The sequence below is a fragment of the Chiloscyllium punctatum genome, chromosome 5 (assembly GCF_047496795.1).
Source record: "Chiloscyllium punctatum isolate Juve2018m chromosome 5, sChiPun1.3, whole genome shotgun sequence".
NCBI lineage: Eukaryota > Metazoa > Chordata > Chondrichthyes > Orectolobiformes > Hemiscylliidae > Chiloscyllium > Chiloscyllium punctatum.
In genome coordinates this window covers 58968563-58981168 of record NC_092743.1, presented here as the reverse complement: position 1 = coordinate 58981168, position 12606 = coordinate 58968563, and the positions used below count along the sequence as shown (strand labels likewise).

The 12606-nt window shown below is 41.5% G+C and overlaps 1 protein-coding gene across 2 annotated transcripts in view; it reads right to left on the bottom strand.

The window, feature by feature from the left end:
• colec12 (collectin sub-family member 12) overlaps positions 1-12606 on the bottom strand; it is a 208513-nt gene that overhangs the window by 38148 nt on the left and 157759 nt on the right. For both annotated transcript variants that reach the window (XM_072570396.1, XM_072570397.1), the window contains one exon: positions 1951-2997. In XM_072570396.1, coding sequence (XP_072426497.1) covers positions 1951-2997 — 1047 coding nt within the window. The remainder of the gene's footprint in view (positions 1-1950; positions 2998-12606) is intronic.

The following is a 12606-nucleotide window of genomic DNA, read 5'->3' as shown; positions in this document are numbered from 1 at the left end:
AAGGCAATGCCACTGAAGATCAAAAGTCACATGACACCAGGTTATAGTCCAACAGGTTTATTTGAAATCACAAACTTTCAGAGCGCTACCCCTTTGCCAAGTCACCTGATAAAGGGGCAGTGCTCCAATAGTTTGTGATTTCGAATAAACCTGTTGGACTATAACCTGGTGTTGTGTGACTTTTCACCTTGTCCACCCTAGTCCAACACCGGAACTTCCATATCATCAATGCCACTGAAAATCAAGGAGGTGCCCTGCGAAAACTTTTTAAAAGCCTCCTGCTAGCCCATTGATGGTTGCACTTGGCGAAAGTTCTTAGGCCCACCAAGCTGACCAGGGTGGGGAGGAGCATAGGTGCTACTCCCACCCTCCTATTAAAATAACCACTGCTTTCCTCCTTCCCAATGCTGCCACGGGTTCCAACTCTATTGAAACAAGGTCCAAGATCTAAGATTGGGAGCCTTGGTACTCACATTCAGGTCCATGGGATAAAATCTGCACTAATCTCACACACTGAATTTGGAATCCCAGAATGTTGCAAACATTTATTTGTAGAATAACAGTAAAATTATTAAGAAAGCTGTGACCCATCAAGGTCTGTGCACAACAATTCAATCTTAGTCTGTCCCACTAAATATCTCTACATACCATACCGAATGCCTATACAGATAACTGATCCAGTTCCTTCTCAATTTACCTAGATTTAATTACTTTTTCTGCTAATCTTTTTCAATTATCCTGTCAGAGAAAAATATGTGTTTTGAGAAGATTTTGTAGCTCAGGTTGAGGTTCTGGATGTATGTTTGCTCGCTGAGCTAGAAGGCTCATTTCCAGATGTTTCATCACCCTACTAGGTAGCATCTTCAGTGGGCCTCTGGACAAAACCCTGCTGATGATTTCTGCTTTCTATATGTTTGGGTTTCTTTGGGTTGGTTATGCCATTTCCTGTGGTGATGTCATTTCCTGTTCTTTTTCTCAAGGAGTGGTAGATGGGGTCAAACTCGATGTGACTGTTGATAGAGTTCTGGTTGGAATGGAATGCCATGTTTCTAGGAATTCTTGTGTCTGTGTCTCTGTTTGGCTTGTCCTAGGATGGATTATGTTCTCCCAGTCGAAGTGGTGCCCTTCCTTATCTGTATGTAAGGATACTAGTGAGAGAGGGTCATGTTGTTTTGTGGCTAATTGATGTTCATGTATCCTGGTGGCTAACTTTCTGCCTGTTTGTCCAATGTAGTGTTTTTTACAGTTCTTGCAAGGTATTTTGTAAATGACGTTAGATTTGCTTATTGTCTGTATCGGGTCTTTCAAGTTCATTAGCTGCTGTTTTGGTGTGTTGGTGGGTTTGTGAATGACTGACTGTCTACAGACAACAAGCAAAACTGATGTCATTTACAAAATACCGTGCAAGAACTGTAAAAAACACTACATTGGACAAACCCCCTGAGAAAAAGAACAGGAAATGACATCACTAACCCAAAGAAACCCAAACATATAAACAGAAAGAGAAATCATCAGCAGTGCATTGCCCGGAGGCCCACTGAAGATGTTATCTAGTAGGGTGACGAAGCATCTGGAAATGAACCTTCCAGCTCAGCGAGCAAACCTACATCCAGAGAAAAAAGTGTTTCAATGATTTTTTTAAAAAGGTTCATGCTATTGCATTACATAATCTTAGAGATTACCATGAAGAAAGCATTCTAACATATAAACTTAAAGTGTGGGCTCTTGTGCAATGGTCGTGTCCCTGCCTCTGAGCCAGAAAACATAGTCCAAACTACTCCAGAGGTGTGTCATAACATCTCTAACAGGTCTCTTCCAAAATGTGAGATTGTGGTCAAACATTCAAATTTAGGTTTGGTTAAACTTAAAATTAAAAACCTTAACTAGATTGGGTCAAAATTCAAAACAAATTAATTTCATTATAGTTTTGAATAATTAACAGAAATATACCTTGAAGAATTGTGAAGTTTTTAATCAGCTGAGCATGCTTTGTGTCGACAAGTTTCATTTCTTCCATGATCATAGACAAGTTGCCAACCTCAATATCCAACCTGGCCTTCATTATACCTTGCTGTGCTTTGAGGAGAGAGCTGTCTGTTCGGACACTGTCCATATCATTGGTCAGGATTGCCAGTTGGTCTGCATGTTGATTTAATGTATTGGTGCAAGTGGTTTTTATATCATTCAAATTGCTTGTCAATGAGCGAAGATGTTGCACAGTCCAACTGATGTTCCCTATAATACTACTGATGTCTCTCTCATTTACATCCATGCGCACTTCAAGTTGTTCAAAACTGGCAGACGTTTTGTTTTCATGAGCTTTTTGAAACTGTTGCAGATCCCTGAGACTCTCTTCGTGAATGTTAGCCATGAAACTGGTATTTCCCATCTGTGAACTCAGAGTGTTTAGCTGATTACTCATATCTTCCAAAGTATCACTATTACCAGTCACCATGATTGAGTTGTTCATTGCTTGCAATTGTAGATATTGCAGTTTCTCTTTCAGCCAGTCTGTGTCTTTTTGTGCTTGAAGCATAGTGTGTTGGAGAGCCTGCCAATCATTCCTTATTTTCTGGATGGACTGACTGGTATCATCAACAGATTTTTGCAATGCATTGAATAAATCTCTTTGCTGGATCTGTGTCTGATTTAACTGACTGAGATTTATCACTGCATTGCTCTGAGACTTGGTTTGCCTTTGTATGTCATTTTGCAGATTATCAGAGATTTCTTCCAAGTTAGTAATGTAACTACTGTATGTCAATAAAGTCTGGTTTATGTCTTTGATAGATCTTGAGTTGCTATCCAACAAAGTTTTCAGGGCGTTGTGGTTGGTTGTCATTGATTGCTCAGTCTCTTGTAGCTTGTCCAGTGAAAGTTTGTTTTTGGAAGCTTTGTCTGCAATGTCACCAAGTTGGTTCTGAAGAAACTGGATATCTGTTTTGAATTTAGACAGTTCTGTCGTGGTACTTTCATCTTTCACACCAGTCTGGTCATCTAGAAGATTAAGATACATTGTGAGTCATGACAAATGGGTAATCACAAAGGAGAAAAGTGCAGCAGGTGAGGTTAAAACAAATTTCCTTGTTTGATGTTTAATGAGCACTAAATTTGTATAACCGAGGTGTCACTGGGGGAGCACTTTGGAGCCAGCGACCATAATTCTATTAGTTTTAAAACAGTGAAAGAGATAGGATAGACCGGATCTTAAAGTTAAAGTTCTAAATTAGAGGAAGGCCAATTTTGATGGTATATGGCAAGAAATTTCAAAAGTTAATTGGAGACAGATGTTTGCAAGTAAAGGGATGGCTAGAAAATGGGAAATATGTTCCTGTTAGAATGAAGGTGGTAGGTGTAGGGAATGTTGGATGACGAGGGAAATTAAGGTTTTGGTTGAGAAAAACAAAGAAGCATATGTCAGGCTTAGACAACAGAATTGAAGTGAATTCTTAGAAGAGTATAAAGACAGTAGGAGTATACTTAAGAGGGAAATCAGATAGGCAAAAAGAGGACAAACGATAGCTTCAGCAAATAGAATTACAGAGAATCCAAACGGATTTTATAAATACATTAAGGACAAAAGGGTAACGAGGAAGAGAGTAGGGCCCCTTAAAGATCAGCAACACCGCTGACGTGAGGAACCACAGGAGATGGGGGAGATACTAAACAAGTCAGGGGCATTAGTCGGGGGTAAATGTAGGGGAATGGGTCTTGGTGGGTTGCTTTTCGAAGGGTTGGTGTGGACTTGTTGGGCCGAAGGGCCTGTTTCCACATTGTAGGGAATCTAATCTAATCTAATGTAAATATTTTGCATCATTGTTAACTGTGAAGAAGGATAAGGAAGATATGGAACAGTTGTTGCGAGTGATGAATAAATATGTCCCTCTGAGACAGGCAAGAAGGGGTAAGATAAAGGAAACTTGGATGACTAGAGCAGCGTAGCTTCTCATCAAAAGGAAGAAGGTAGCTTACATAAGGTGGAGGAAGCTAGGGTCAAGCTTAGCTCTAGAGGATTCCTCAGGCAGGCGAGGAAGGAGCTCAAAAATGGTCTGAGGAGTGCCAGGAGGGGGCACGAGAAAGGCTTGGCAGAATGGATTAGGGAGAACACAAAGGCATTTTACACTTATGTGAGGGATAAGAGAATGGTCAAAGAAAGAATAGGGCTGATCAGAGATAGCATAGGGAACTTGTGTGTGGAGTCTAAGGAGGTAGGGGAAGCCCTAAATTAGTTTTTTGCTTCTGTCTTTACGAAAGAAACAAACTTTGTAGTGAATGAAACCTTTGAAGAGCAGGTGTGCATGCTGGAATGGATAGAGATAGAGGAAGCTGATGTGCTGAAATTTTGTCAAACATTAAGATTGACAAGTCGCCAGGCCCGGACCAGATTTGTCCTCGGCTGCTTTGGGAAATGAGAAATGCAATTGCTTCGCCACTTGCGAAGATCTTTGCATCCTCGCTTTCCACTGGAGTCGTACCTGAGGACTGGAGAGAGGCAAATGTAATTCCTCTCTTCAAGAAAGGAAATAGGGAAATCCCCGGCAATTACAGACCAGTAAGTCTCACGTCTGTCTTCTGCAAGGTGTTAGAAAGGATTCTGAGGGATAGGATTTATGACCATCTGGAAGAGCATGGCTTGATTAAATGCAGTCAACATGGCTTTGAGAGGGGCAGGTCATGCCTCACAAACCTTATCGAGTTCTTTGAGGATGTGACTAGAAAAGTTGATGAGGGTCGAGCTGTGGATGTGGTGTATATGGACTTCAGCAAGGCACTTGATAAGGTTCCCCATGGTAGGCTCATTCAGAAGGTCAGGAGGAATGGGACACAGGGGAACTTAGCTGTCTGGATACAGAATTGGCTGGCCAACAGGAGACAGCAAGTGGTAGTAGAAGGAAAATATTCTGCCTGGAAGTCAGTGGTGAGTGGTGTTCCACAGGGCTCTGTCCTTGGGCCTCTACTGTTTGTAATTTTTATTAATGACTTAGATGAGGGGATTGAAGGATGGGTCAGCAAGTTTGCAGACGACACAAAGGTTGGAGGTGTTGTTGACAGTATAGAGGGCTACTGTAGGCTGCAGCGGGACATTGACAGGATGCAGAGATGGGCTGAGAGGTGGCAGATGGAGTTCAACCTGGATAAATGCGAGGTGATGCATTTTGGAAGGTCGAATTTGAAAGCTGAGTACAGGATTACGGATAGGATTCTTGGCAGTGTGGAGGAACAGAGGGATCTTGGTGTGCAGGTACATAGATCCCTTAAAATGACCACCCAAGTGGACAGGGTTGTTAAGAAAGCATATGGTGTTTTGGCTTTCATTAACAGGAGGATTGAGTTTAAGAGTTGTGAGATCTTGTTGCAGCTCTATAAAACTTTGGTTAGACTGCACTTGGAATACTGTGTCCATTTCTGGTTGCCCTATTATAGGGAAGATGTGGATGCTTTGGAGAGGGTTCAGAGGAGGTTTACCAGGATGCTGCCTGGACTGGAGGACGTATCTTATGAACAGAGGTTGACTGAGCTTGGACTTTTTTCATTGGAGAAAAGGAGGAGGAGAGGGGACCTAGTTGAGGTATACAAGGTAATGAGAGGCATAGATAGAGTCGATAGCCAGAGACTATTTCCCAGGGCAGAAATGACTAACACGAGGGGTCATAGTTTTAAGCTGGTTGGAGGAAAGTATAGAGGGGATGTCAGAGGCGGGTTCTTTACACAGAGAGTTGTGAGAGCATGGAATGCGTTGCCAGCAGCAGTTGTGGAAGCGAGGTCATTGGGGACATTTAAGAGACTGCTGGACATGCATATGGTCACAGAAATCTGAGGGTGCATACATGAGGATCAATGGTCAGCACAACATCGTGGGCTGAAGGGCCTGTTCTGTGCTGTACTGTTCTGTGTTCTATCTATGTTCTACATAGAACATGGGAAAATAAATAGCGATATTTTGACAAATATCCATATCACAGAGAAGGAGTTGCTGGACAGCTTAAAACAGATAAAGGTGGATAAATCCCCAGGACCTGATCAGGTGTACGCTAGAACTCTGTGGGAAGCTAGGGAAGTGATTGCTGGGCCCCTTGCTGAGATATTTGGATCATCGATGGTCACAGATGAGATGCCGGAAGACTGGAGGCTGGCCACCATGGTGTCATTATTTAAGAAAGTTGGTAAGGAAAAGCCAGGGAACTATAGACTGGTGAGCCTGACATCGGTGGTGGACAAGTTGTTGGAGGGAATCCTGAGGGACAGGATTTACATGTATTTGCATAGGCAAGGACTGATGAGGGATAGTCAACATCGCTTTGGACATGGGAGATTGTGTCTCACTAACTTAATTGAGCTTTTTGAAGAAATAACAAGGAGGACAGTGGACATGATCTCATTAAAACGTTTGACATGGTTCCTCATGTTTAGCAAGTTTAGATCACATGGAATACAGGAAGAACAAGCCATTTGGATACAGAACTGGCTTAAAGGTAGAAGACAGAGGGTGAAGGTGGAGAGTTATTTTTCAGATGTGAACATAGGAGGTATAGATAATAGGTTTGCAGATGCTACCAATATTGGAGGTCCAACAGACAGCAAGAAGATTACCTCAGACTACAATGGGATCTTGGTTAGATGGGCCAATGGGCCGAGAAGTGGCAGATGCAGTTTAGCTAAATGTGAGGCTGCATTTTGGAAAGGCAAATTAGGGTAGGACATATATATTTTATGGAAAGGTCCTGGACAGTGTTGCTGAACAAAGAGACCTTGGACCACAGATTACATAGTTCCTTGAAAGTAGAGTTGCAGGTAGACACAATCGTGAAGAAAGCCTTTGGTATGCTTGCCTTCGTTGGTCAATGCATTGAGTATAGGTGTTGAAAGGTCATGTTGCGGCTATACAGGACATTGATTAGACCATGTTTAATTCTTGTCTTCCTGCTATCAGAAGGATGTTGTGAAACTTGAAAGGATTCAGAAAAGATTTACAAGGATGTTGCCAGGTTTGGAGGGTTTCAGCTATAGGGAGAGGCTGTTTTCCCTGGAACGCTGGACGCTGAGGAATGACTTTATAGAGTTTTATAAAATCATGAGGGGCATAGATAGGTTAGATAGACAAGGTATTTTTCCCAGGGTGGGGGAGTCCAAAACTAGAGGGCATAGGTTAAAGGTGAGAGCAAAAAGATTTAAACAGGAGCTAAGGGGCAACCTTTTCATGCAGAGGGTGGTGCTTCAATGGAATGAGTTGCCAGAGGAAGTGGTGGAGGCTGGTACAATTACAACATTTAATAGGCATCTAGATGGGTATATGGAAAGGAAGATTTAGAGGGATATGAGCCAAATGCTGGCAAATGGGACTAGATTTATCTAGGATATCTGGTCAGTATGGGCGAGTAGGCCCGAAAGGTCTGTTTCTGTGCTGTACATCTCTATGACTCTATGATAAACATGAGTGGGAATTACTTCCAGATGGAGCCCAATATATTCACTATTTGTTTTAACAGACCAATCAAAAGCCACATTTTTTAAAGACTGTCTGAGTGAATGGTCTGCTAAAAATGAGGCAAGACAAATGAAGTAAAAACTCAAAATAGTGGAAATACCTAAAAATATTTCTGGAGTGAGAAATTTAAAAAATTTTAGGTCAATAACCTTTTGTCAGAAGCAAAAATGAAGTTTTATTGTTTGTAGGTGAAATAGATATTATGTGAATTGAGTTTAGGAAATCTTAATCCAATGGTAGTGAAGGCTTATAAAATATGTCCCTTATTTGGTTCAAATAGGCTAAAGCATGGTTAATGCAGGAAATGGAAAACTGTCACACTGATTCTCTGGGGATGTTCTACTTGGGCTACGGCACATTATTCGGGACGAATGAAGGAAGTTGTACTTTGCATCAGTTATTTTGCACTTGACTCGGGAGTAATGCTGACGACAGGGCTCCCTTCCTCAGGGCTCAGCATGATAAACGTATTCTAAAAGATAGGAATATTGTGAAGTAACACTTGCCGAAGACCATAGATGTTAAGAAATAGGAGCAGGAGTCAGCTATTCAGCTCATTGAGCCTGCTCTGCCATTCAGTAAGTTCATGGCTAATCTGATTACAGCCTTAACTCCACTTTTCCATCTGGCCCCATAACTCTCAGATCCCTTTTAAACTAAATATCTGCCTAACTCATCCTCTAATATATTCAATAGCCCAGTCTCTTCTGCTCACTGTAGAAGAGAAATTCAAAGATTAACTACCCTCTTGAGGGATAATTTCCCCATCCTTGTCTCCAGTGGGAGACATTTCAACTATGCCTCCTCGTTCTTCCTTGTGAGGGGAAACATGCCCTCTGTATCCACCCGGTCAAGGCAGTCAGAAACTTCTATGAGGTTGACAAATGGAATATTGTCATTTGTTGCAGAGGTTTTCTGCTATAGTTGTACAGGGCAGATAACTTATTCCAGGGTAGGCTGTGGGTAAGTGAGCTGTGAGGAGGACACAGAAAAGTTTGCAAATGGACAGAAGAAAAGTGAGTGAGCAGACAAGTAGGTGACAAATGAAGCATCATATGGAGAAAGGTGAAGATATTAACGAAACAGATCCATCTCCATCTCCCTTTCATAATACACCCCAACAGAAATGGCAAAGATACTACCCATTACTGAAAGCAATCACTTGACCAGAAGGGTACCATGGCTCAGTGGTTAGCACTGCTGCCTCACAGAACCAGGGATCTGGGCTCAATTCCACCAGAGCCTGTGTGGGTTCCCTCTGGGTGTTCTGCTTTCTACCCACAGTCCTAAGATGTGCACGTTAGGTGGATTAGCTATATTGCCCAGAGTGTGCAGGATAGATGGACTAGCCATGGGAAATGCAGTGTTATTATGGGTTAGATACAGAAAGTTGATGTGGACTCAATGGGCCAAATGGCCTGGTTCCATACCGTAGAGATTCTATGAATTATTACAGTCATAAATAAGGCATTTTGCTCATGCAGCCACTCCATCCTGACTTCACTAACTCACTTAGTAATTTCCCTAACCCATCAATCCAGTGAATTCTTTTCCAAATTCAATAGAGCCAGCAGAAATTAATCAGCAATTAATTTGAATGTTAACCATCCTTTTAAATTGTGGTAGTGAGAAGGGTGGGTCGCTTAACTGCTGTTGAACACAATTACAGTTGGCATGATTACTGGAAGACAATAGCTGGGATGGAAAGGTTGACAATGGCAGGGGGTTTGTTAATTCAGGACATATTGATTGCCTTCACAATCATCCAGAATCTGGTTTCCAGCATCTGCAGTCATTGTTTTTACCTCGGTTTTGCCTTCACAATCAGTTTTCTAATTCTGGTTCACACTCCTTGCACCAATACTGATACCCTCACAAAGATAACATTCAGGGCAGGTCATACCCATGACTCCAATGCACTAAGGACATGTCATTTTGGTGTTAACATGGAACCTGTGGCACCAAAATTACTCAACTATGAGTCCATTTTACAACCATGATGTTGATACATTTACTGTGTGACAGTCTACTATGTCTTAATTCAGGAAAATGGTATAAATACACTTAATATGAAACGAGATGAGGGAGAAGGGAATTGAGGACTATATTGATAGAATTAGACGAGGAAACTTGAATGGAGGAATTTTAAGTGGAACATAGATTCAAATATGGATGTGATGTTGCTAATTTGTTTCTTATCAGCAGGTGGCAGTATTTTGCATGTAATTAGTCTCCTTAGCCAGATCTTATAGGCACATTAAAAACCCAATAATTCCACTAACCCTCTGATAGTTTAAAAATCTGCTTTCATCCCATTGCTATTTTACCCTCCTTCCTGCGGGTAACTGCCAGATCTGCACAGACTCCTCCTGCTGGTCACAGACCTCATTTCTGCCCTAGCCTGCCCTTCAATACTGGTGCCAATCTGCACCTTTCTTGTTGTCCAAACCTAGATCCTACTGATAGACATCTTTCTTTATGTATCTGGGTATGAACTTTATTTTTCTTTGACAGCTTGAGAAGACTGCTACCCATGCTCTGTTTCTCTGCACTGTCAGCCCCAACTTTGATTCTGATTCTGATAACAACTTGCACCATTACTGTAGTTTGCCCACATTCCATTCCTATTTCTCTTCCCAACCATTGCCGAGACTAAGAACCATTCATTGACCAGTATTGTTCTTCATTAATAAGTTCCCATCCCTAACTCAAATCTTTCTTTGTGTCCTCCAGCCCTGCTGAACGACATCACTCCATCGAATATAGATTGTAAGACATAACGTGGCCTGAAAGATCCTATAGTGCTATTAACTAGTGCATAAATGTTTCAGCAAAAAAAAACAGTGCTGGTCAATCACTGAATTATTACAGTGTAGAAGGAGGCCATTTGGCCCATTACATCTGCTCTATTATCTAGTGTCAATCAACAAATTGTAGAGGAATAGAATAAACTCCCCAACTCTGCCACTTTAATCGCATCAGCCTCAGTTGATTTGCTGCCAGGGTCCCACACCTAAACCCTACATCGGGTTAGCTTTAACTATGTGACAATGCTGTGCCTTTAATAGGTGTATTTTACCCTGGGTTTATTTTAAGAGAGGGACTGAATGAGAGGTTCTGATCAGTCTGTGGTAATGTAAACAGTTTGTGAGGCCTTGGAGTTTTTTTAAAGTTGGAACAATAGAAGCAGTCTGGCCAGCTCTCACAGACCAGTATTTCTTATTTTGTTTTTAGCTTTTATATTCAGCAGCAGCTGGTAGCATATTGAAGGAGTGGAAGCTATTTTTCTCCCCTCTCTTGGTTACAGCTAGAAGCTGGCATTTCTCTTTGCTGCTGGATTGCATATGAAACTATCTTTTCTGACTTTGCCTTTTTGCCAAGGGGTGCGTTTATGGGATGTTACTATATTTAAACAGTTAACTAGTAATAGTTACTGTACCCAGTGCTCTGTTAAGTTTTCCAATACAGTTAAGTTCTTCTAAGTTCTTTTTTTTAACTACAGTGTTTAAATAAATTGTTTTGCTTAATATCAAGGAGTTCGACCAGCTGAATTGCATCTCGAGCACAGCACTTTACGTTTGTCTTTTAAATAAGAAAAGGTTAGGGTCTGGGCTACCTTCTTAAAATATTTTGAGGAGGGTCTGGTCTAGTCCATAACAATTACCAATCCTGCCTTTTTTAGAACTAATGGGCTCTGGTGGAAAAGGGCCCTCACCAACAGCCCACATTGCTCTGCAATCCCCTTCAAACTGCTGCCTTCTCTGAAACCCCCATTGCTCTTTCTTGCTTCTTGTCCACCCACTTCATGAGCAAACCCTGACTTCCACTTTTTTGACTAGCCTTGCTGTCCATTCTTGAATCTGATCCCAATCTCGATCGAGGATACCTTATCTTGACTAGCTTGGATCCAACAGATTTTTGTTAATGTGCAGAAGCTATGCAAAGGATGGGATGCATAGCTCACTGGCTCAGCTGCCACTATTCACTTTCAGCTTTCTGTCCTACATTATACTTACTTGACTCTTAATTTTTATTCACTCATGGGGTGAGGGCATCATTGGTGAAGCAGCATTTGTTGCCAATCTCTAATAGCCCAGAGGGCAGTTAGAGTCAATTATACTGTGTGGATCTAGAGTCACATGATGGCCAGACCAGGTAAAGTTTCATTCCCTAAAGGACATTAGTGAACCAGATGGAGTTTTCCAACAATGAATTCATGATTGTTAAGACCCTTAGTTCCAGATTTTCAATATTGAATTGAAATTCCACCATCTGCTGTGGCAGGATTTGAACTGGGGTCCAAGAACATTACCTGGGTCTCTGACTTAATATTCCAATTATATTACCATTAGGGCATCACCTCCCCAATTTTCCTCTGCTCTCTTGTGTACTGCTTTCTGTTGCAATGTTCATCTGCTCTCCTGATTGCTGCTGACACCTCAGCATTAGCCTGCACAAATCTGCCTCTGACTTCTTTTGTCATAAAGATTTGGCCCCAAACTGGGCCTTGCTTGCTTTCTTTCCTGCCTCCAACTGTAGGTGGGACTGAGCCTGCAGAATGCTCTTTTTATTGGGCTTGCTGTGTGGTCTACTCCGTTCAATCCTTACCTATGTGTCTCAAAGTGAAATATTGTGGATACTGCACATATCAAATAAAATGATAAAAGGCTGGAAAAACTCAACAGGTCTTGTAGCGTCAGTGGAGAGAGAAGCAGAGTTGCTGTGTTGAATGCAATAAAACCATTCTTCCTGAAGAAATCATACTCTACTCAAAATGTTAATTATTTCTCTGACCTTTGAGTGCTGTCTTCATCAATAGCCAGCACTAAACTCTGTCACAAAATGTAAAAGTTAAAAAAAAGTAAAGACACAGAAACTGATTTTAACCACTGACCCCATTGCCCAATGAAAACAATGTGTATATGTTGTTTAAAATGGGCAGATCAGATTGCTAGTCCATATGTTACCCCCTCATCCTAAAACTTCCAAATGCAGATCTGGAAAGGTCATCCGCTCCTGGTGTATTTTGAAAAGTTACCTGTTGTTGATGATGTAAATATCACCATGATGCTATATCTTTAATAATGCAGGTGACCAGAATGGAACCAAAATCATGACCA